General features: G+C 39.5%; 1 protein-coding gene and 2 long non-coding RNA genes across 4 annotated transcripts in view; 1 reads left to right on the forward strand and 2 right to left on the reverse strand.

Moving 5' to 3' along the window:
• Positions 1-1,888: 1,888 nt before the first annotated feature.
• On the reverse strand, positions 1,889-13,251 carry LOC120322503. The gene is made up of 2 exons (XR_005562266.1): positions 11,910-13,251; positions 1,889-4,829 (listed from the first exon to the last, which is right to left on the reverse strand). It is a non-coding gene; the product is annotated as an uncharacterized LOC120322503 (long non-coding RNA).
• Positions 13,252-13,336: 85 nt separating this feature from the next.
• Positions 13,337-20,068, reverse strand: LOC113987955. The gene is made up of 5 exons (XR_005562265.1): positions 18,622-20,068; positions 16,455-16,530; positions 15,400-15,429; positions 14,308-14,476; positions 13,337-14,035 (listed from the first exon to the last, which is right to left on the reverse strand). It is a non-coding gene; the product is annotated as an uncharacterized LOC113987955 (long non-coding RNA).
• A 1,314-nt stretch (positions 20,069-21,382) lies between these two features.
• NDFIP2 (Nedd4 family interacting protein 2) overlaps positions 21,383-25,799 on the forward strand; it is a 46,018-nt gene continuing 41,601 nt past the window's right edge. For both annotated transcript variants that reach the window (XM_027721123.2, XM_027721125.2), the window contains exon 1: positions 21,383-21,507. In XM_027721123.2, coding sequence (XP_027576924.1) covers positions 21,472-21,507 — 36 coding nt within the window. In that variant the 5' untranslated portion in view covers positions 21,383-21,471. The remainder of the gene's footprint in view (positions 21,508-25,799) is intronic.

Raw genomic sequence — 25,799 nt, forward strand, 5'->3', positions numbered from 1 at the left:
AAAAATAAAATTAATACTGTGGTTATATGAGAACATGTAACCATTTTACAGAATTACAGAATCACAGAATATGCCAAGTTGAAGGGATCCAAAAGGATCATTGAGTCCAACTCCCAGGCCCTCACAGGTTTATGCCCAATTTGTAATGTCTTTCTATTTTTCCTTTTTTAATTATGTTACTGATGTCACACATGCATTTTGAGTATTACATAACATTTCAAATGGGCTTTGGAGTCTCAAAATCAATGTACAGTCCTTTGCCCAGCCTGAACATGAAGACGAAAAAATGAGAATCAAGATTTCTGTAGTTCTTATAAGATAAAATATCTTCATTAATCTGGTTGACCACAGTATATCCTATAAGGAAGTTTTTGGTATAAACAATAAATATTTACATGCTTTGGGAAAAATAATCTCCAGTTCAGTTCTCCAGTTCTCTTTATTTCACTTGCATAATGAAAGGATGAATTCTACCCTGCCTGCCATCTCAGAGGAGAAAAAAAAAAAAGAAAAAAAAAGACCAAAAGCCTCTCTGAAGAACAGAGAAAAATATACTAAATGTTTTCCTCCTCCTTTTCTATCTGTGTTTGCACAGCTGATGTATTGAGGCAACTCCACTGGAGATGTAAGCACAATAGGAAGCCACTCTAATAATTGTACCAGATGCTTAAAAGCTTCTTCTCAAAGTTTTGTTAAGAATTTTTTTTCCTCCCTCTGAGGAGAGAAAGGCTTGCTGTACTCTCAATAGGGAGCAGTGTCTTTTTACTTACTTATGGAGGAAAGTAATGCCTTAATCTTAGCTTTTGTTGCTATATGGCTGCTCTCTTTTATAGTAGAACCCAAAAACATAGTTTCAAGATCTCATGTGTAGGTAATTCCCTCCTTTAGCTGACACCAGAAGTAGACATCTCTGACAAAATACATTTTTATTTAATAGCAAACCAGGAGGAATAGGAGGTCCTTTTATGAATCTTTTTAGTTTTCATTCAAATAGATGATAAGAAAGCTTTTTAATTAAATTTTGATTTAAAATGATTGAACTCAGTTTGAGTCAACTTTCAGATTATAATTGTCAGCTACAGGATAAATAGACATGTCCTCATTGCAATTTTCGATGGCATACTGCACGACAGTAGACATATATAGGTAGACCACTGTTCTGTTTCTCAGGCTTTAAATACTAAAAAGAAGGAATCTCAAAACAACCTGAGGTCTGAAAGAATACTGTTTTCTTAAAACATGTGATTAGAGTCTGATACAACTCTTTAATGCCCATTGGATCACAGAATTTTTCTGTCCCTAAGTTTCCCTCCATACAATCCTGATGGCAGCTTCCTTCTGATTAGTCCTTCTGTCCTTACAGTACACAGCCCCCACCAGTACACCTCATGCCACCCGCTCATGCTGGTCATTGCCTGGAGATAACTGAGGAACTAAGGACACATTTCTGCTTAACAGGGAACCTGAGCAATTCACCAAGGTAACTTTGTAAGAGCTGTCTTTGGAAAGTTCATGACATTTTGTCTTTCAAACCAAATATCTACTTTTTTTTTTTTTTTTGCTTGAAAGCTTAAACAAGCATGAAGAGATGCAAATACTTGTCTGTCTGATCTTTCTTCCTTTTTATATAGCTTCGGTCTAACTGTGAACATCTTTAATATTTTAAACTTTTAAACCAGCACTGTGATCCATTTTTCCTTTTCTTTACTGATTCACTACATTGTGAAAGCTCCAAGTTTCAACTGCTCTGTGACAGAGACCGGAAAAAAATCATAAACCCATGGAAAATAAGGTGGGGATTGACTCCAAGGAACTACTTGTTACCAGTGTTTTTCACCATTGTTATTTATTTCCACCAAAACCAAACACACTGATGCCACTGGACTACTTAGATTAAGATATTGTTTAATACAAGCAAGAGGATTGTGGTCTGCCTGCCTAAAAAGTACAGTACATGGAACAAGACCGAATTCACAAAGGACTGCATAAAGTTTAACTTTCACAGGCTAATGTTAACCCCATATCTGAGAAAGTGAGGTGGTGAAAAGCTGGAAAGAACATTCTAGTCTGGTGGGAAGGATATGATGGAAGGTTTTTTCTCACTGAGATTAGAAAATTAATAAAGTGACTTAGGCTAATCTTTACCAAACAGGAACAGTGAAATAGTAAAAAAAAAAAAAAATCAAACAAGAGGCTCTGTGTTTAGAAATCCTGAGCACCTAGGAGTACTTACTAGCCATGTCTGTGATAGCCATTGAAAAACACTGGAGAGAATACTCAGGCACTTTAATTTAATGCTTTATATCATTAAAATGCAAGTACAATCCATTGGAGAAGTCTGGACTTTGCCAGCTTTTTAACAGTTCCCAGGAATGTTTGGGTAACGCCATGGGTAAGGGACCGTTCCCAACAGGCAACTTAGGTCAGGCCACCCTGTTCTGGACAGCCTAGTCTCATAGCTGTGGGGGTGGGGGCTGCTCCATGCCAATTGCCTTTAGTTCCAGAGAACAGCCTTGGTACGTTTGATTTCTTAATATGTAGTCCAGCCAGCTGATGGGGAAATTTCCAGATGCCTAATAATTTAGAAAGTTCAATTTCCTTAAGTTGAATGTATGGATTTCGGGCCTAATTTTTAAAAATACATTTTTAGGACCTATTTTAAAAAATATATTGGCCTGAATAACTGAATAAGTACAGGACAAAGACTTCTTCCTTAATGCAGGAGGAAACTTGATGGCTAGGACACATGCCAGATGCCAGCTGCCAGCTGGATCACTCCTGAGCACTGTACTGGCTTTCCCCTACTCTGGCTGCTCAGTAAATGCCCAGAAGTGCTCTTTCCATTGCCCATTTGTATATAGTTTATGCACACAAGAAGACTAAGGTTGTCATCAGCAAATACTTCTGAGAAAAAGAGCAACACAAATTACTTGACTGGGTTTGCTTATACTTCTTTACCCTTTTTGTTACAGCACTGCATTTTCAAGCAGGTCATGTCTAAAAACTAGTTGATAAACTAACAACTTTCAGGCTGCAAATATCCTCATGTTAGATGCTCAAAGGGTGAAAAAAAAAGACACTGCACAGATTTCACTCCTTGAAGTGCACAGCTTCTTTCAGCTTCAATGAACCGTGACAATATCAAAGGGATAACTTGCAACTCAGTATTTCGATGTTCATCAGTCCTCAGATTGCTTTAGTAAGAAAAACAGCTGCATCAGTATTGTACAGCATTGCATTACACGCTGCTACTTTTTTTTTTTTGGTTGGTATGACTGTCTCAAATTTTTAGTTCTGTTAAACAACATTGAATCTTCAGTGGTCCTTGAGAGGTGATGATCCTTCAAAAACTCGAAGTGGAAAATGTTTAGGGAAAGTGAAACCAGCCTATTTCCTATGAAAATGACACTTGAGTGTATTCTTCCTTTTGAACCTATTTATTATTTCAAGGTATTCTCAAAGAAGGAATGGAAAATTCAAATGACAATTATGTTCCTATAAATTTAATGAAAAACAAAATTCTCTAACCCAAATATAAATAGGTACTTAATTTTATAATATATTGAATTGTCTTTCTTACTCAAATGTTCCATCTGTAAAAACCAACACTTTTAAGTATCTTTTATATAGAAAGTATTTCACAATTAATTTTTAGTGCTGAAATTATCTGAAGAATAATTATAAACATTCTGTCTTTGCACCCAGGCCTTAATATACGCTGTCCCCAAACAATTCTCAGTTAATGCTTGTAGCCATTTAAATTGCTTTAACTTACTGATATTTATGTTTACAGGCTGGTGGCTAATATAATTTGTCAGCTTACAATAATAAGTTTCTTCTACTTGTTGATCTTAAATTCTTTTGTTCAAATCCAATAATTATTTTTTCCACATCTTAAATATCTTGTATCATAACCATGTTATTAACATGTCTAAAGAGATGGTGGAACTCTTCTGTACTTGTGATATTCTGAAAATTTTATCTTCTCTTAAATCATTTTAAGTAGTAATTTTAAAGAAGATACAGAACATCCCAGAGTATTCCTAAACTGATACAGTGAAGAGATTTCCCTCTTTATCTATATAGTGTATTTTTCAGCTTCAAACATCTAATTTTATCATTTAAATATTTTGAGATTCCTAACTTTTCATGAAAACCCAAGGCTATTTTACAGAATGTCATGATGTGTTTCTCCCCCCCCCCCCAGATTTTACAAAATAAATATATTTAATATTATTTTCCATGTTTTTCTTGAGTAGCTGACAAATATAAAATATTTGATCCCCCAGGAGTATCTTTCTTTTAAATCTCATATTGATGTTCCCTTCTCATTTCCTTTGATTTGAGGATGATGTAATGAAGATGGCATTAATGATAGGGATGCCATGATAATCTTCCAATTTAATCTCGTCAAGCTTTCTCCAAAGTTGTTATGTGTAACTGTTCATCTGTTCCAGAGATACCTTCAGACTACTAGCTTATTGGTTTTTGTTATCTTTTTCATTTCATAATTAACCAAGAGATTTACCAGTATGTTATTTTGCTGTTCCCAAGAAACCTGATTTCATCTTGTTTATTTTAAAAAATAATTCTGCCATATTAGCTTCCAGAAGAAGCTATGTGCTTATAACATAATTAAGAAGCTTAATTCTTCTCTCAATTTTTCTGTAACTGTATTCTTTGAAATAAAAAGATGCCCATTTTCATTCTCCATCAGATCTTCTCCACTGCAGTGATAGTATCTTCCCCTATTCCTTTTGCCCCATTCCATGCCCTTCAGATCAATATAGGCAGTGCTTCTATCATCAGCTCTTCACTGGTTTGGAGGTCTGAAAAAGAGAAGATCCAAAAGAAAGATAACAGCAGTCTACATAAGCAGGGTGGAGAGTGTGAGTAGAGATCAACTGCTGATTGTCTATTTGAAAAAAATTAGTAAGGGGTATCAGAAAAGGAAATACTTCTTCACACAGTGTAGAAGTCCTGGCCATGTGGCACTGGAATATTAAAATGTCACAGGAGTTCAAAAAGCAATGAACAAATGTATTGAAGGAAATACAATGGGAACTGTTAAATACAAAGACTGTGCATATGTTTTGCAAGCTACAGGCTGCTGGGACTTGGGCAATTATTCTGTGATGTGTCACCATATGCTTGTCTTGTTCTTACCCCCCTCTCTGAGCATCTACTGTTGGCAGATTTTGGGAGCAAGATCTGGAGCGAGTGGGACATTTTGTGTGACCTAGAGGCCAGTCTAACCCCCTAACCCAAAGCTGACCTTTGGCCTCTCATCTGCCAGGGATTCTGTTTCCAAAGACATATGATCTACGAGGCATATCAGTTCTCAGTTGTTCTTTCCAGCCTTTATGAAAACGCTGTTCGTTATCATTTCACTTGCCATACCATATGATGGCCTCGTTGTTAGTGTCAAGATCAGCCATAATGTTGCCACAGTTTTAAAATCCACAAGTCTATTTTATTAATATTATGTGATATCCCTATCTTTATTGGAATTCCTCTAAAACGCTATATTTTATGAGCAACTCAACTATTTTCCCATTCTTTATTGTGCCAAAGGTTTGTTGTTGTTTTTTTTCACTCCCTTTCAGTGCTTTACAGATTTACAGTTAATTTCCCTTATTAGTATTCTGACAGACACAAGTTAAGTGGCCACCATCTGGCATCATAATTTTTCAAAGTATCTTTTGAACTTATAATTTTGAATATGTAAAGCACATCTGTAAATGATACATATCTAATATAGAAGTCAATATGAATAATGCAAGCTATGGATATTCCTTAAATATTAAATGCTTGGGAAGTAGAGGCTATTAGGCTCTGTGTAATTACTGTCCATGGTTTTTTCATTTTCAGTAATACTTGATTGCAACCCAGTCAGATTCCAGGAAGAAATATTATAGGACCAAACACAAGACAATTATAGGCCAAGTGCAAGATGCTGCACCTGGATCAAGACAACCCCTGGTATCAATACAGGCTGGCGGATGAACAGATGGAGAGAAGCCCTGCAGGAAGGACTTGGAGGTGCTGGTGGATGAGAGGCTTGACATGACCCAGCAATGTGCACTTGCAGCCAAGGAAGCCAACTGTATCCTGGGCTGCATCAAAAGCAGAGTGGCCAGCAGGGCAAGAGAGGTGATTCTGCCCCTCTACTCTGCACTGGTGAGACCTCACCTGGAGCACTGCACTCAGCTCTATCCACAGGAAGGATATGGACCTGTTGGAGTAAGTCTGGGTGGGGCCACTAAGTTTATCAGAGAGACAGAGCACCTCTCCAGTGAGGAAAGGTGGGGAGGATTGGTGTTGTTCAGCCTGGAGAAGAAGTGGCTCTGGGCAGCCTTTCAGCACCTGAAAGGGGCCTACAAGAAAGATGGAGAGGGTCTTTTTAGAAGGGCATGTTGTGACAGGACAAGGGGGAATGGCTTTAAACTGGGAGAGGGAAGGTTTAGATAAGGTATTAGGAAGAAATTCTTCACTGAGAGAGGTGGAAAGACACTGGAACAGGTTGCCCAGAAAAGTTGTGGATGCCCCATCCCTGGAAGTGTTCAAGGCAAGGTTGGATGGGGCTTGGAGCAACCTGGTCTAGTGGAAGGTGTCCCTGACCATGGCAAGGGGCTTGGAACTAGATGATCTTTAAGGTCCCTTCCAACCAAAATCATTCTAAGTTTCTATGTTACTTTACTGTCTAATAAAAAATCCCAGGAAAAAAGCTATCTTCCAGCAGAGTCAGATAATGGCTAGGAAAGAGACTCTGACAGCTCAAGTCCTGGCTGTTCTCAGTATTCTTGATCTCTTGCTCTATCTCCTCTAGAGTTTACTGTTTGTTTGATTTATAAAATATGTGTGGAAATAGTGTTATGATTTTTGTGATAGTCCACCCATAAATAGAAATGAGGCAACATCTGTGGCAGAGAGACTCTAACATACTAGATAACTGCTAGATCTGGGAAAAAGGCAGGCATAACAGACTCTGTTTCCAGGATATTCTTTTTCCCTACACACCTTTCCTCCTGTATCTGCATAATATAAAATCACCCATTACTTGTCTGGGCATTTTTCTTTTAATAGCACATTGTTAATTGATCTACACAGTATTTTACTCATCTGTTGTGCCTTTGTTGTTAGCATGTTTCTGTTTCACTTATTAATGATTTGTTTCTGTGATAATTTAAGATAGCTTGTCCATTTTTAATCTTTGAGAATTTAAAAAAAATATTTCAGAAAGATAATTTTATCAATTAAAAAAATGAATTGATCCTGTGACCTCCTTCTTCATTTCTTATGAGGCTGCTCTGTGGGATTCCTGACCTGAGTGGGGAGAAGGAAGAGAATTAGACAGAAAAGATACAAAAGATTGGTTTGTTTGCCTTAACTTTCAATTGCCATTTCAGAGGCCTGCAGGTTTCTCAGATAGATGCCCTTAGACACCACAAAAAGCTGAGGTATTCCTTAGGTTCAGCCAGCCCTATATTCCAAGACATATCCCATTCCCTGGGATATGCTTGACTGTCCCAAGGAATTTCACATGACCCTCACCTAGAGTCTAAAATTATAGGAAAAGGGTGGGGGTCAGGTTGTTTGTTTGTTTGTCTGTTTTTAATCTACCATTTCCAATCGATTTGGTAAGCTGTGTAGCACAACTAGGCAAAGGGAGACAATGAAAGGAAATAATTGCAGTCATCCAGCCTTACTTTCCCAGGAACTGGGACAAGTCTAATAACTGCCACAAGTTATTTTATGGCTATGTTTAAACTCCAGTAATCTGTGTTCTGATTCATAGGATAGCAACTCTATTCCAGAAAATAATAATTCAAAAAAAAAAAGTTTTGGAGTAATGTAGGAGCTTGATGACATCTGAGAATTTATTTCATTGGGATTTACGAATCCTGTGTTTAAAGCTGCTTTATGACTTTGAGCATATGAAAGCAGTTAAGGACATGCAGGTACATATCTGGCCCTTATGGTTCAGAGATGTTTAGTTTAGCCTTGCTTATTTTAAACATAGGAAGTTCTACTATTATGGTACTAACCGTTGTTGCAAAAGGCACTATTATTTTACTCTAGATTAATTTAAAAAGAAATTATAATGACTCATTGGATCAATTATTCATACTTTGCTAAGTGACAACATGTTATTATACCAAGATATAAAATTGTATTTGCTCTTTAGCTTTGGACACAATGGTATTATTAAAAAATCAAATACTAATGTGTACTTTGGCACATTTTCAGCATTTGTGCCTCCCTCTGATAAAATGCAATGCAAGAGCTTTCGTCCAGCCTCTGTACAGACAAGAACACTGCTTCAGGGGAATGCCAGACAATGCAGTAGCTGTTCTGAGGTAGCCAGGGAAAACATACTTTCCCTTACAGTTAGCTGCTACGTAACCTTGTTTTTATCCTCTTTTCTTTTTAAGTGTACCCCGTTCTGCTCTCATTCAGGTGAATGAGAGCTTTTGCAGGAATTATGCTTTTGTTCCATAGAAATTTACAGGAAGGAAACAGTTCTTCACAAAGATTTCATTCCTATGCATTTATGAATTTCCTATAGCAACAGCAACAACAATTTCACTACATATATCTGCAATTAAGAAATAACCTTAATCTCTCATTGCTGCCAGCTACATGGGTTTATTTATCTTAATATTAAGAAAGACATTTAAGATCCTTCTATGGGCTTAATAAACTAACTCTGTGCTTTCCTAAAACACCAAATAACTTCTTTTTATGTCTTTTTGCACCCATTGCCATCCTCTTGACAAGATAACTGGTGCTGCGGGGCTCCACATCAGATACTTTTTCTGCTTTCCTCTCATGATGGGCAATTGGTCGGTTTGTATCATTACCTATGTGCTACTATGAGAGAAAAATAGATTTCACCTTGAAGTAAAAAGAAGATAGAATTGTGGCAGATTTTAGAGTCTGCAAGAGATATTGAATCATGAAGGGATTATTCAAAAATCACAAGCAATCATTACACGCACTTTTGTTTGCTTCATTTTGTGAAAACAGCAGAGTGATTTAAGATCTGCATCTTTTCCTGGTTATTGTGGACATAAATAAGTCACAGATTTGGAGACAGATTCTCCAAATCTTGAACTATGCATGACATTCAATACAAAGTCAACATATAGTTGTTTATTTTGCTGAAGAACCAAATTGGAGCACTTGTCTATGAATATTCCGGCTGTGATGTACATAGTGCACATATTTAAGACATATTCTAGTTAGCAGTGTCTGTTGGGATTGTGCTTGTGTCCTCAATATTGCCAGACTTCTGTACTGAAGATATGAAGAATGAAAGAAGCCTAGTCACAACACAGTGTTTTGCCTTAGTAATTTGTTTTCTGCATCGGAAGTGGTTTTTTTTCTTGATATAGGTATTTAATCTAAGTCTTTCAGATTTCAGAGCTCTTATAGCCTGGTTGTGAGATGATGATCAGGTAAACCAATTCTAAAGGGCACTAAATATAATTACTTACCTTTAGTGGCAACAATACTAATAGTGAAATGAATTAGCAACTTGATCTATTGAATATATTAATTTGGCAGCCAGATTTGGACAGAAGTAGTATAAGAGAGTAGTATAAGAGAGTGGTATTAGCCTCTTCAACTTCAAAAATAGGGGATACTAGCACTGATTTGCTGAATACTGACTGCTTCACTATTATTCTAATGTATGAATCGCTACACTTCTCAGTAATATAAGTCAGGTATAATGTTTAGAAACATTATTAGTTAGAAACTAAGTTACAGCAAAAATCCATACTGCTTTGTCCTTTGTTAAATCTGAACTTTGTACTCTGGTGATAAGAAGCCTTCTCAGAATTAGTAGAGGTTAATTATGTGACAGATCCCTAAATTCCCATGATAAAAATATCTCCTCTTTAAGCAGTACATTTCTTTTTTTTTCAGGAAAAAAAAAAAAAGAAAAAAAAGCCTGAAAAGCTGTCTTTTTTCCCCCTGTTAGCTCTGTTCTTACGGTGCATTGGGTCTGGCTGAGTTGGAGTTCATTTCCCCACAGTAGCCCTCACAGTGCTGTGCTTTGCATTGGCAGCCAGAAGAGTGTTGATAACACACCAGTGTTTTGGCTACTGCTGAGCACACCATCAGCACTGTAACATTCCTTCCTCAGTTGAGGGCAAGATCCTGTGAGGGGACCAAACTAGGCCAGCTGACCCAAACTGACAAAAGGGATATTCCAGACCATATGATGTCAGCTCAGATATAAAAGCTAAGGCAAGGAGCAGGAGGCAGGTATCATTGTCTCCAGTGGCTGCCTGCTGAGAAACCTTCAGGCATACTGAAGCCCTGCTTCTCAGGAGTGGCCGACCATTGCTGCTCATGGGAAGTAGAGAATAAATAAACCCTGCTATCTTTCGCTTCGCTTTTGCATGCACAAGCTTTCGCCTAGCTTCTGCTTTAATAAACTGCCTTGTCCCAAACCACAAGTTGTTTTCCATCTTACTCTCTCCCCTGTCTGGCTGGGGAGTGATAGAGCAGCTGGGTGGGCACCTGGCATCCAGCCAAGGTGAACCCACCACATATGGGCACCTGGTTCAGATGGAGTTAGGGTCTTCCAGTTCATTCAAACATCTGGTGCTATAAATATTCATGCCTTGGTACTATTCCAATTTTTTTTGCATCCATTGGCTTCTTCTGCTAAAAAGTATATGAAGAGTTCATATGAGAGGAGCTTTCCTCCATCTGAGTGCTTCCTCAGAGTTATGACTGTATCTCCAAAAACTTCTGAAGGAGTAAGAAAATTGAGGTTGTATAAAAGCATTATAACTAGACTGAGTCAGATCCACAAACATTTAGACCAGCATCCTCTCCCTGACACCAACGCATATGTGATGACACATGCACCAGCAGAGAAGTCCTTCTAACAGCCAAGCAAGAGAACAGAGTTAATGTGGACTCCAGTTGAAACGGACTCTCCATCCTTGGAGATATTCAAAATTTGTCTGGGCAAGGCCTGAGTAACCCAACCTTACTGGGCCTGCTTTGAGCAGAGAGTTCTAAACTAGTTGACCTCTGCATGTCTCATACAAGCTATGATTCTGTGACTCTGACTGTTGTGTTTAGCATCCATGAATCTACTGCTGGTACCTGGGATCTTTTCAGTTATACAATGAGAATGTCAAAACATACATTTGGTATCTTTTTGAAGACACAGGGTATAGCTAGATGCCTATAGATGAGCTTGCCGCCCCAGCTCCAGTTAAAAGTCCGTGGAAATCAAATCAGTAAAGTTTGTAGTTGCACCAAGGTTTAAGAACACAGGTTGCCCACAAACTAGGTTCTCCGTAAACTTATTACTAATTTGTTATATTTAAATTACAGCTTATGTCACCCCCGCCAATTTGGTGCAATACAACTTGTGCAGTTTATGTGGGCGAAGAACTGGGAATTTACTGCTAGTCTAATTAAAGTCTTCATAGTCTAATCAAAGAATTGTGATTAATCTGGACACAATGATACCATCAATTATACTCCCAATTATCCAAACATTACAGCTCATCCCTGTAATGATATAGTGAAAATCAAAATACTCAAACTTTATAGTAATTGTCCTTTTCTATGGTATTATGCTCACCCTTCCACTGTTGCTCTGGCAACAGAGAGATCATGTCCTAAGGTTGATGGCTTCTATCTAGGAGGGGAGGGTGTCATGGCAAATCATTCATGGTGTGATATGGGCAGTTTTTTACTTCTCTTTACTGAAAATATGATGTTGGTGTCAATGGTTTCCTCCTCCTTGCTCTTGGGTCTGCTTAGAGCCATTATTATGTACTTGCTAACACAGTTTGCTTGCTCCTTATTCATTGGTTCACAATTTCATATTATACCAAAATCTACTATATGTATGTTTTACATATACCAGATACCTGGGTTTGGCTCTATTTCTTAGATCCAGTCAAACTCCAGGCAATATGGTTTCTCCCATCTGTTGGTTTCTAAGTTTCCAAAGGTTCTTGCCAATTATTTTTAACCTGTTTCTCCTTGTCTGGTGGCTTCTCTTCTTTCTGAGAGTTAATATTGCCTGCAGATTTTACAGAGGCTTCCATGTTCAGTCCCCACCATCTTGCTTCTTATTATATTTGTCAGTGCAAACAGCCTAATAGCAGTATTGTCAGCACATGATCCAGCACTCCTGGAAGCTCCCACTGCAGAGTATTCCAAATGACAGAGAAATAAGATCATTTAATTCTTACTCAGTGTACTTATAGACTTAGGGCTGGAACATGCCATGGTCCTGATTCTCAGTCAGTCATTCTTTTTTCTGATACACGTCTGGCCTGTGTTTCTTTTTATTTCTGCTATGGCCACACTGCAGAACTTGCATGGTGGTTAATGCCCGCAAGGTTTTCACCTCCAAGAGAATATGGCTGTCATGTGAACAAAGTTCCAGAAGTACAGAAGACGTGTTTCCTATACCTAGAATTAAACCCTTAAATATTCTTTCCCTCTTTCATCTTTCCCCTTATTATGTGGTGAGCAAAATTAGCCCTTAAGTGTTTTTTCCTCAACTTTCCAGATAGAAAGGGCTAATCAAACAAGATATCCTAATAAAATAAAATAAAACGAGCTCCAACACTGAGAAGAAGTACCTTCTGTTATTTTTCTGACAAATATACCCTTATTAAAGATATATTCCACCCACTCTCTGGGTCACTTATCATCTTCCTCATCTTGTGCACTTCCTTTTTATGTCTGAATTAATGTAGGAACTCCTTGCTCATCCATGCAGGTCTCCTGCTGCCTTTGATTGATCTCTTATTTGCTGGGATGGAGCTTTCTTGAGCTTGAAGGAGGCGATATTTGAATATCAACCAGCTCTCCTGGACCCTTCTTCTATGCAGGGTCATATCCTATGGGATTATTCCAAGAAGCTCTCTGAAGAAGTTGGAGTCTGAGTTCCTGAAATGCAGATTTGTAGTCCTGATTTTTGCCCTGCTTCCTCCTCTTTGGATACTCCTCCTCCTGTATTCTCTTTGATCATGTGACCCCAGTGGTCATATGGCCATTCAGCCAAGGCTGCTCCAACTTTCATATCCCTGACCAATTCTTCCTTGTTTGTAACTATCAAGTCCAGGAAAGAACATTTCCTTGTTGACTCCCTGAGGCTAAGACAGTTGGGCATGGAGAAGAGAGGCTGGTGGGGATCCCATCCTTGTTGTGCTGGTTTAAAGGTAAACTGGCAGGAGAAATGAACCCAAAGAGATATAATAATCCAAAGAGATTATAAATCAGATTTACAATTTAATAAAAATAATACAATAAATACAATTATATAGACAAACAATTGGCTTTAACCTACAAAACCCGGATTTATAGCCTGGCACCCTGGGGCACAAACAGAATGGTGTTTGTTGGCCCCCACGCGGAGCCCCACGTGGTCCCCCTGAGTCCAAAAGTAAAAGGAGAGGAAAAACCTGTTGGTGAGAGTGGTGGTCTCAGTCTAGCTGAGAGTGATGGTTTCAGTCCGGTCAAGGTTCTGGTCCTCCTCTGGATCCCACGAGTGGTACCAAAAGTCCCAAGACCTCAAGATTATACACCCTCAGGTTCAGGCAGGAATGCCCAGTACCTCCCCCAGGGCGGGGAGTTCCACAATGGGTGATTGTGTGTCGTGGGTGTGAGGACAGGAATATCCTCCTATCTCACAGGCCTCTTAACACCCAGCTTATAGCCAGGGGGTCAAGTGTGCTCTGGGCATCTGCTGCAAATGATCTATTGTTAATAGTTCCTGGGAAATGACATAGAGGGTATAGAATACACAGTTTGGGTTACACCCACACAGTGATGAACTGGTCCTAGCTGTTCTAACTAGCACACATGTGTATAAACACCTGAACAGAGGGAATGAAGAAAAGGTGGTCAGACATTTTTCAGTGGTGCCCAGTGACAGGACCAGAAGCATTTACCTTAGAATGAGATGAATTGCATCATGAAAGTGCCTGTTTTTCTGTACTCACTATAAAAATATCTGGATATCTGGATCTGATGCAGACACCTGTGACAGAGACACCTAAATTTAGGTGAGCTAACTGCTCTGTATTAGAATAAATCTAGGCAACACAGCTGACAAATATTTCAAGATAAGCATTCCTCCTTTCATTTAGCTGAACTCACATCACCACATGGAGGATCAAACCCTTAGTGAACTGATTGGTTTAGAGCACTTCTGTACATTCCCAGCTGCATTTAAGACACTTAAACATAGCACTGCCTTTTTTGCCTCAAAACTGGCAGGAATGCTGAAATATCATGCCTGAAGTTACCTACACAGAGCACACAACTGAACAAAAGCTGGCTTCAGAGAAAATCACCACTGAAGATTATTTCTCAAAATTTATTATTCCTTTCTGCCACTGCAGCCCTGGGTCAGCTCAGATGTTGACGGACACTTCCACTCAGATTCACTGAACTAGGCATTTTTCCAGAGACCTACATGCTTTTGAAAACAAGAGTATGGAAAAGACTTGAGCAATTTTAATTACAGTTTTGACTATATGTTTGCACATTCTTAGTTCCTGAGCTGTGTTTGGATAAAATTTAGTCAACTGCCTCTAGCTGAAATAGTACACTGTATTCTGACAGTGGGACACAATGTTGTGTGACTGCTAGCATGATGGACTAGTGAAAAAGAACATTTTTTTTTCATGTTTAACAAATTATCTGTTGAGGTAAGTGGTCATGTTCACATGCCACCTAAGCTTATGTGGCTAGCTAATAGGTAAAAACTACGTACATCATAAATCCTCTAAAAGTCATTTGAAAAGTAATTTGAACCAAGATACAGAATGCTTACTCAAGAGGAAACTCAAGGCATGGGGCCTTAGAATTTAGGCTGAGTTAGCATTGCAGCTGGATAGGTCTGGGTGATGATACGGTGGTTAACAACATTTCTGTTATGTTCTGCTCTGTTTATATTTTGACTTATGTTCAAAGGAGACTAAGCTAGCATTACAAGGAGCCAGTGTAACAGCTCAACAGCACTGTAACCACGCTGTGTTTTTTAATGCAGTTGCATTACAAACACAGAATAAAAGGGTGGTTCCTAATAAAGGAGGTTTATAATTTATACAGTTTTATTTTATATAGAAGAAAATCAATTTTGGCATAAGGCCTGCTCAAGAGCTCTATATATGGATAACATATACAATGATGAGGAGACTGAAAGTTATTTAGAACATAACCACTGTCAGTACAGTGCAGGGCAGTGTCACAGCAGATCTAATTTGAATGATCAGCATAATTTTGACATTGAAAAGATAATTTTCATTTTATATCTTTTTCCAATAGATTTTTATATTGTGTTATAAGTGTTATGAGAAATGCCAACACATTAGACTTCGTGACCTAGTAGTAACTTACCATGAATATATATTCTACTTCTCTCTCTTCCTGTAGGACAGAAACAATGCATTGCAGTTAATACTTTAAAGCAATATTGGCACTGCAAGAGCATGGAGTTACTTGGTCTTTCCTCTTCTAATTCTATAAAAAAATGATTTTCGGAGAGTATCAAGGTCTTAACTGTTGAGATTTTTTTTGCGTACAACCAATTTAAAAACAACATAGCTTTCAGATAAATGGATTAATGGATTGAGTATCCTTTTTCCTAAGGAATACATATTAAAACTGCTTTCTACCTAATCATACCTTAGTGATATTACAAAAATGACAAGTATCACCAAGATCAGAATGGAAATGTCTTGTCCAAATAAGACTTCATAACAGCATTGGATTTCTTCTTGCATCTGTATTGACTCTCAGTGCACTAAACCTACAGAAGTCTGTATTTTCTACCATTTCCTCTATTTTTCCCCCCAGCATATCTCAAGGGTTTGGAGATTGTTTTCTTGTTCTTTGTTTTCTAACTGGAGGTATTTTCTCACATATTTCCCACATTCCTTCACAGTTTGGTGTATATTTACATTCTTTATTCTGTATTTCAACTTTACTGTCATTGGTTTTATTGACTCTGATTGACTTCTGCACATTCCATTCAACCCCACTTGTTAAACAGAAACTTGAAAGCCACATGGGGATTTTTTTGTTTGTTAAACACTGTATATTTACATAATAGCACATGTTGGCAACTGTCAAGATCAGGTGTTTAACATCAGATCTGTAGCTGAAAACACACTGAAAAAACTAGGCCTTATAAATTTTAAAAAATTCTAGTTACTTCTCATCTTTTACATTTAGGGGTTTTTTAGGTAGTGTCCACCATCAGTGTTCATTACGCACAAATATTTAAATTATTATATTATTTTACAAGGGATTTTAAAAAAAATTGTTATAAACTCATAGATTTTTAAGAGACAAATTAGTTTTAAAGAAAACAACGTCAAACTGGTACACACTGATGTGTTTACTCCTGTGATTCATCTGCTTTGAACTGACTTCTCTCAAAGTACACGTACCTCTCCGAAAAGGTGGGACTTCGCAGATCCTTCTTAGTCACTGTTAGACCTTCCTCTGGCAGCCTCTGCATTCATTCTTCATAACAAAACCCAGTTTGTGTCACATTATGTGGAAATACAACTTTTTAAGAAGAATCCACGCAGAGAGACAAGCACTCCCAAGACATGACACTGCCCCAGTCTTTATTTATGGACTCTGTACCATTTCCTCTAGATTCACCACTTACTCCACAAAATTGGCTAAGCAATCACCTTGCAGTGGCAGCTCGTTATGCTCTTTTTTTTTTCCCCTGCAAAACCACTGAGCTATACTGAAGAAGCTATAACTGCTGCTAACGTGAGCACTGGCTCCCCGAATTTGTCTGAAGCACAGCTATGCCTTTTTGGAAGATGATGTTACTTCGCTTCTGTGGTCTCCTGCATCAATCATGCTTGTGGTCAGCAAAGGTAATTAATCTAAGTTGTAAGAGAGACAACAGAGACAAAGGGATCTATGCTACTAGCTTACAGTACAGCTGTTTTATGCACAGCTATGAGGAGCTTGTCAGAATACACCTGAACTAGTTCAAAACTGTCTCTGTGACTTAACAGGAAATAGCTGTGGCCGTATAGAGATCCATGCAGGCTGCAAAATCTGTCCAAGACCAAGGAAAATATCTGAGATGTTTCCCAACCTGAGCTCTGTGTTGCAGTAATGACATTTAGAGCTCATCCAGATACATCTGCATGGTGTTTGGACGTACCCAAAGACCAGACTTGTAAGACTATACACATGTATATAGACACTGAACGAAGATGATGCCAATATAATCAAAAATCTGTATTCAGCTATGAAATCTTAAAAATAGCCCAGTGTTCCTGTTAATGGTGGCTCTGGCATTGCCTACGTTGCCTAAAAAAAGGAGAAGAAAAGATGAAGAAAACCAAGCCAACCTCCTCCTGTTTCTTACCAAGAAATTCAGTTCCAGTGGTTTGTTTAAGCCAATTTCCTGCTTAAGGTAACTATCTAAGCCCATATAGAGATCACAAATTTTATGCAGTTTACGTAACCAAGAACATGGACTTAAAACCAAATAGTTTAAGAAAGGAATTTGAAAACAGTGAGGAAAACAAATACAGTCAGTAAATTCACAGCCTGCTTTCAGGTCTGTCCATGAGTAAATTAGGTACATTAATTTCACTAGATTTACACCAGGAAAAAAACTATTTATTTCCCACTGACATCATCTGTATTAGAGGTTTAAAAACACATGCTAAAGATGTAAAACAAAGCCACAAAACCTGAAATTTTACTTTTTTTTCAGTTTTTGGATAGGAATGTACAGCTTTTAGTTTAAATTCTTTATATGGTACAGCAAGCAAAATATGACAGTAAGTGTAACATTTACTTAAAATAGTATAAAATTGTAGAATAGTATAAACGTGCAGTATTGGGTTTATGTATGTTTATTAAGATAAAATTAACCTAGTTCTGAAATCTATCTACTCTATAAGTTCCATAAGAAATTTTAAAAATTTGAATAGGCTTATACAGGTGAATAAATGTAAAGATAAATACCTTGCTTTCTTATTTGCTGGCCACTGATTGAATAATGAATGAAAAACAAGATTGAAATTGCTAACAGTCCTGCACTGCTTGCCTTTGTGCAATTACGTTCAGACTTGTCTGAATTCAGATCCTATCCTTCAAGTCAACTTTTCACAGAACTGTGCTTGCAAGAACTGTTATTACCAAGAAGATTCTTTTCTTGGCTCATTTTCATAGTGGAGCAAAATTTAAACTGTTGTAAACTTGCTGACTAACAGCAATTAAGTTTCTTTTTTTCCTAAAACAAATCTGAAGCAATACTTTCTTTTAAATGTAAATTTAAAACTATTTTGACTACATGCTATTTAGAGCACTATTACTGGTTCTTTAAATACAGTTCTTTGACAAAAAAACACTTTTCTGCAGGATCCAGAAAACGGTGCTAACCATTACTGTCATTGTAGACCCTTAAGGTTTAAGAAGTTCAAACTGAAAAAGTAAATCTTAAAACTAGCATTAGTGTTTTAGTCAACAGGACTTGTTCATCTAAGTAATAAAGTCTGAAAAGTTATGAAAGAAACATTTCTTACATTCAATATATATTCTGTACAAGAGAGTACAAGAGAGATATGGACTTACTGGAGAGAGTCCAACAATGGGCCACCAAGGTGATGAAGGGACTGGAGCATCTCTCCTTGAGGAAAGTCTCCAAGGTCTGGGACCCTTCAGCTCAGAGCAGAGAAGGCTCAGAGGGGATCTCATCAATGGATATAAATACCTGAAGGGAAGGTGCATAGAGTATGGAGTCAGGCTCTTCTCAGTGGTGCCCAGTGACACAACCAGGGCAATGGGCCCACACAGAAGGCTCCCATTGAACATCAGGAAACACTTTCTTTTTTTTTTACTGTGATGGTGACTGAGCACAAACTTCAGTTGCCCAGAGAGCTTGTAGAGTCTCCATCCTTGGAGATATTTGAAACCTCTCTGGTTATGGATAGCCTGCTCTAAGTATCCCTGCTTGAGCAGAAGGGTTGGACCAGATGGCCTCCAGGGGTGCCTTTCAACATCAACCATTCTGTGATTCTGTGGTTCTTTGATTTGAAGGAGCCTTAGTGCTTGCCAATTACTTTGCATTATGGATTAATATTATGCCATAAACAAAACCTCTAGAACCAGTTAAAATATACAGATAACACTATTTTGAAAATACAAAGATTTGAAAGAAATGCATGACCTTCCTGTTTTAGCCTTTTACCAGTACAATGACATAACTTCCTATCCAATTACATAACTTTAAAAAAACCCTGAAATGTTCCAGAAAGAATAAGAACCAAAGAAGGACATATTTACAGCCTAAATTAGTCACATGGCCTGTTTTGATATGTCCCATAAGTACACTGATAATATTCCCAAAGAAAAAGAAGTTGGGTCTCTGTATATAAGCTGTATCACCCATCCAAAATTTGTCCCTAAATATGAAACTTGCTCTCCACACACAACTTTAGTATCTCTGCTAAATCTACCCCTGTCTCTACTGATTCTTTTACCAAGCGCTATGGAATATTTTCTAATTTCCCTATTAAATACATTCTGGTTCTTGCCAACTGTCCTTTCTTCCCTTAAAAGACATGAATTGCACAAGTTCAGAACTGAAGGTTGCATCTTAATAAATGCTTACTCAATTGTATTCCAACATTTGCAGACTCAAATTCCATTTGGCAGCTATTAACTATAGCCCAAGTCAGAGTTTCTAGGACAGTGTATTCCACAGAACTGAGATACAACACTTAAAAACCCACGGAGATCAGGTGACAACTTGTTGGGCTGAGATGTCACATGGAACACTTGAGAAACAGTTTACTTTGGAGATATTTGTTGCTAACAATATAGAAGATGCTAGAAGTTAAACTGATTACACTGATTACATGAATGGTCCAATTTTCACATCCCATGAAATCTGGCAATATAATTAAGAGATTTTCTTCTATTTGGTAGCTGAAGCACACTGCAATACTCCGTACAAACTTTCTTAAACTCAAGATGACCCTTACTAATAACTGTTCCTTTTAAGACAGAATAATTAAACATAGAAACATTCATTATGTATAGAAGTAAAGAGGCAAAAGGAGAAAATCCTGTTAGGAAAATAATAACATTAATCCATTTCTAACCTATATTTCTATGCCAAGTTTGTTTCCTAACTGCTAGGGCTTTTGATGTGCAACAGGAACATAGCAAATGCAACAAACAGGATAAGCCTGAAATTTTCAAACTTTTTTTTTCATAGCTGTAGTAACTGCTGCATTAGCTAGATACAGGCTGCAAGCAAGGTCCCAGGCACATACAGAAAGTCTCACGCTTCCACCTCCTCCTCTCTTATAATCCTATCTTCACTCCCACCCCCATCTAGAAACATAACTGCGAGCTCACTCTCCACTTCTCTGCCCTCCTACGCACACATATTGGGACTTCACTCCCTCAAGACCTCAGCCAGCTCATCAGTGATGACTGCCTGTACACCACCACTTTACCCTGCTGCTCAGGTCAGCCTCCACGCTGGCAAGCAGCCCACGTAAAGGTGATGACCTGGGCTGCAAGGTAAAGTTCTGCATGCTGGTCATCAGTGAGAGCGAGAAGCCACTTTCATGAGAGTATTTGCCTTGAAGATCAGTTATGCTGCATCACAGACAAACACTCCGCTGCTGCCAAGAGCTGCATCTACGGCTATTTTGAAATTGTTGCCTACCACAGCTACACATCTGGCAACCTGGGAATCTAGAAATGAGTCAGCCTCCTCTAATATACCTTTATGGGTGAAGGCATTTTTCACTGGTTTTATTCCAGGAGACCATAAGCATCTAAACATTTAGAGTTTTAGGAGGAAGAGAGAAGAAAATCACATTTCTTGTCACAGAACGGTGCTTTGCCTTCACAAGAAGAGCAGGCAAACGGGCTCATGACCATTAATTACTTGAGGTAGATGCCTATTCAAAATCTTTCTCCGGGTCCCCAAGATGCCTTCTGTGCCATATCGTGCTTCTCGCCCCGTGATGACAAACATACAGGCAAGGCCCTGGGCTTGGGACGCAACAGCCTCACAGGACAGAGCCGAAGTGTGAAGAGCCGGGAAAGAAGATGACAACGACCCCTTCTCAGCACCCCCGAGAGAACCGCGGGGAGCGGAGCGTCGCCGGGGCCGCGCGGAGGAGGAGGAAGAGGCAGAGAAGGAGCAGAAGCAGAAAGCGCACACGTACCAACTCCCCAGCTCTGGGGAGAGCGAACACGGCTGCCAGTCCGGCGGGCCGGGCCGGGCCGGGCGGGGGGCGGTGCCTGTGCCGGCTCCGCCGCCGCGGGGGCGGGCCGGGGGCGGGCACAGCGGGGCACGGCCGGGGCGGCGGCGGCGCCGGGCGAGCGGCCGGGGGAGGGAAGGAAAGAAGGACCGAGTGACGCGGGGCTGGGTCGGAGGAGCTGTGGCCGCGCCAGACCAGGATGGATCACCACCAGCCCGCCAGCCGCTACCAAGTGGTGAGTGCGGAGCCCCCGGGAAGGCCCCGGTTCTCGCCTCCCGCCGCCCCCTCGGGCCGGGGCGGCGGGCGCGGTGCGGCCGGGGCGCCCTTTGGTCCCGGCCCCCGGTTCGCAACTCCCATGCTCGGGGGTCTGGCAGGGATCTCCGGCGTTCCTCCAGCGCCGGACCGGGACCGAGCGCGGCCCCGTCCCGCGGCGGGGTCTGACAGCCGGGCCTTGCTTGGCCGTGGGCGCTGCCCCCGCCCGTCCCCCCGGCAGCCGGAGGGGGCGGCTGCCCGGCCTGCTCGGCAAACTGCCTTTGCCCGCCCCCCGTCCCCTCCCGCGGCTCTCCGCGGTGCTCGGTCCCGGCCCGGGGGCGGCGGGGTTTCCCGAGCGCCTCCCTCGCCGGGGAGGGGGTGGTGGCTCCCGGGAGAGTGGCCGGAGCAGGACAGCGATGCGCGCTGGGCTGGTGCGGAGCGGCTACGGAAGGGCAGCGTTAGTTGTCTCTGGTTAGTACGTGCCGGGGAGCGAGGCTCTGAAACCCTGTGGTTTCTGATAGCCCGTAGCTGTCTGGCGTAGGGTAGAGTGTAAGGCCTGGATGAAGGTTGGATGGAGGGAGCTGTAAAATGCAGGAGACTGACCTTCAGCCGGGCTCTGTGTCTGTGTGCGTATGCACATATACGAGCACACTGCCTTAAGAACAGTCTTCAGTGCTTTTCAGTTCACTGAGACCAATTTAAATGCCCGTTCTTTCGTTCCTGAATTTCACTCCAGAAATAATCATTTAGGATGTAAAGATTTTCCTCCTGCCCGAATTGACTGCCCTGGTTGTTTCTTGCAGTAATTAGTTTAATGTCAATTATACTCAAAATATATAAGCTTTTTTGATTATTGGGTGGAAAAATGACTTAGGTGCAGTCAGTGTCCTCAAAAGCTTCAATTTTATCCTTTAGTTCCTTGTACTTGATGACTTTGCTGTCAATCTAAAGGTATGGAAGTCTGAAATCTTTGCTGCTCTCTGTAATTCAAATTTCTATTGCAACCTTCTAGCTAAATCCTGATTTATTTATCTTGGGGCGTTCGTGTTTTACGGCTCAAGCAGTGAAAAGAATGTCCACAAAAGTAAATCACATTTACTTCTGTGCATGTGTAAATACTTGTATTCAGATTCTTCCTAGGTTAAGATTTAAGAAAAAATACTGGCAAAACCCTTTATTATATTTGGAATATTTATTTGGATAGTCTTACAGCATTGGAAATTTCTCTGTGCTTTTGAGCACTTATATACAGAGATTGTCATATATCTGATGTGCACACCAAGCACCTCGTGACTTCTCATGAGTAATGTGTGCCTTAAGATTGCCTCTTGGTTGCCAACTGCTTTACGGGTCAGTGCTTTCTAGCACACTTCTTTTCCTGCATCATGCTTCCGTAACTTGAAATCAGTAGGAATTCTAAGTCATTCCTTCTCTGCAACGGAGAACGAAAATGCTGGCGGAGCGTTTTCTCAAGAGCCTACTGACGCTATCTTCCCTGAGGCCTGCGTATGTTTTAGTAAGTAACCTGGGTATGTTTTAAAAGGCCCTAAAAGCATATGGTATTAAACTTCAGGCAGATAAAAGTGAAACCTTAATTCAGTTCCTCAGAGGAGTTAACAAAAACGTGGTAAGGTGGAATGAAGAAATAGTATGCCTCTGTAATATTTCTATGGTAGCTTTGTTAGGAACTTCCAGTGATAGTGCTGGTGTCCAACTCTGGGAACACGTGCTTTGATGTGGCCTTCCAGAAGTTCTTATCTTAACGTTTGACTGCGTGAGTTGGCCTCCCCAGTTCACTGTGCATATTAAACTGCGTGGTCAATTTGTGGCATGAATTTTGTTATGGAAATGTTCTCTGAAGCCTTCACAATTACAGCATGTGAAGTTTCATCAAATTTTTTGTAAATCAGTCTGATGTACTCCAGAGTTTTAAACCTTCCTACTTACTGTCCCATAGGAAAGAGTATGTTGTTTTATTTGCTTGGTTATATCTGACTGCTAGAGATTGAGATTTTTGTTATGTTATTTATTTACTGTTTTGGGTCAGAGAATGGAAGGAACAAGGCAATTGCAGATATACTTAATTAGCACCTGATTATTCAAGCATGTGATCTTAAGTGTTGTGGTGTATTTGCTTACATAATGGTTGTAATAGGTACTAAGCAATAGATCATTTAAGATTTTGTGGTTGTGTCCTAGTTGTTAAGGAGAAAATATAGAAGAAAAAGACGATTTAATGTAACTAATACCACATTTTATGAATTTAGTTTTATGACTATCCAGCTCTCTAGTGCTAAGGTTGAGGAATCTGGCCTGTTCTCCTGTGCTCCCTGAATGTCTTTTTTTTTTCTTTTTTCTCCCATGAAAAATAATAAACACCTTTTTTTTGGTTCTCTTTGTACCCATTCTGCCTTTACTTCTAACTGATCTGCTTGGTTCTATTCAGGGCAAATTCTCATCTAAATAGAAAGAATTGCAGATGTATGTTATTATGGAAAGAATTACTGACTTAGATTTCTGTGCCTGGCAGTGACAGTAGCACTTCAGAGAAGCTGAAGGAGCTATCTTTCTCTTTCTGTTTGTGGTTTCTTCAAGTAACTTAAAGACTTAAAGACTGGCAGGCAATTTAGTGTTGAGCTTTAACACTAAAAGCTAGTTTTATGACTTCTTACGAAACAGAAAATGTCTGAGCATAAAGCTAACCCTCTTTTTTTTTTTTTTTTTAAACTCTGTCGGAAATAGCTCTGAAGCTTCATTCTTACATCTTGTTTTTCCTTGGGTGTCTGCATTTTATTTACAAAACAGTGCAAAAATGTTCAAACCAGGCAGCTGTTAAAAGCTGGTACTTGGAATTGGAGCAAAGTAAGTGTTGTGAGCCAAGAGCAGGCAGTACGTCAGCATTACGTAACTATTTGCCGCGGGCGTGTGTGATTTGTATTGCTTTCTGCCCCTCCTTTTTTGTCCTCTCTTCATAGGACGAAAAGACAACTAATTGACGGGTAAGAATTTGTAATGCTTCCCTGCAGGAATGTGACATTAGAAGTAAATTAGCCAACCTTTGTCTTGCTTTACTTCCTTTTCTTTTGTCCTTAGACAGTTGTATGACTGCAATCCTGTTGGTAAACGCTGGTAAACATTTTGCATTCCACATTCCTTGCAGGTATAGTCAGTTCAGCTGTGTCATTTCCTTATTGTTGTATTTTTCTGTTTCTTCTCCTATTCTGCTTTTTGTTGCATAAGGCATCAACTTTGGGAAAATTATAATAAAAATTCTTCAGTGGACATTCTCCTGATTGTTTTTACCTTCTATCTCTTTGTCATCCGACCTTAATTTGTCCATTACTGTCTTGTTTGAAATGTCTGCTCCTAGTCCACTCTGTTTGCCAAAAAAGTGATTGGAATGATGCTTTTTGAATCAAAGAAAAAGAAATGCAGCTGTTTTTTCCAACGGATAAAACTGGGTGAGCAACCGAGCATTTAAGCTCAAGATTGCCTTTTTTACTGTGAAATGTGGTTTTCCAGATAACTGAGTCATGAGGGAAGACTACACGTGCATACGAGTGATTCAGGCACAGAAGTTGTATTGAAGGCTGCAGGATTTATATGCTGTGCTGCTCAAGAATTGTAACAAATTCTTCGCTCCTCACAGTCTTTCTTGATTAAAGTTTTGGGCAACCAATTTGGGGTCAGGTAGTCATGAGTCTTTGACTTAGGGTTTTGTCAGAGCTAGATAGGTGAGTGATAAAATGGGTAGGTAACAAACCAGTTTGGATGGAGTCAAAGGCAGGATGTCAGTTTAGCTGCTGCTGAAGTTGCCATGCTGCTGTAGCACTTGGACCTGGTGGGGTTTGTAAGTGATGTGTGAGGCAAGACTGAGATGACAGCCTGCTGTTGTACAGCACTGTACAGGGATAAAGAAATTGTGATTTTTTTTTTTATTTTTTTTTAAAGGCGTGTTAATCTTCTATGAATGTAAGTTGTGTGTGCTTTTTAGAGACAGGGTTAAGAGGTGAAAATTTGTACTGTAAACACTTTATAGCAAAACAGAAACTCAGATAAGGTTTTATTTTCTGTATCTGTTAACTCCATTGTTGCGGACACTTTACTCTCGCAAAGTTATCTGGTTAAAAACCTTTATCAAAGTCAAATTGTCTTTGTAGCTCTCATGAAAGTCGACCTACACAGGAAATGTGAACAAAGAAAAATCTCTTCCTCCTTCCTTTCTTTTCAGAGGACTTAGCCTAATAGTGATTGGCAAATAAACTCACAAATATA

The sequence above is a fragment of the Pipra filicauda genome, unplaced genomic scaffold (assembly GCF_003945595.2).
Source record: "Pipra filicauda isolate LSUMZ 115617 unplaced genomic scaffold, ASM394559v2 scaffold97_size2427393_pilon, whole genome shotgun sequence".
NCBI classification, from domain to species: Eukaryota; Metazoa; Chordata; class Aves; order Passeriformes; family Pipridae; genus Pipra; species Pipra filicauda.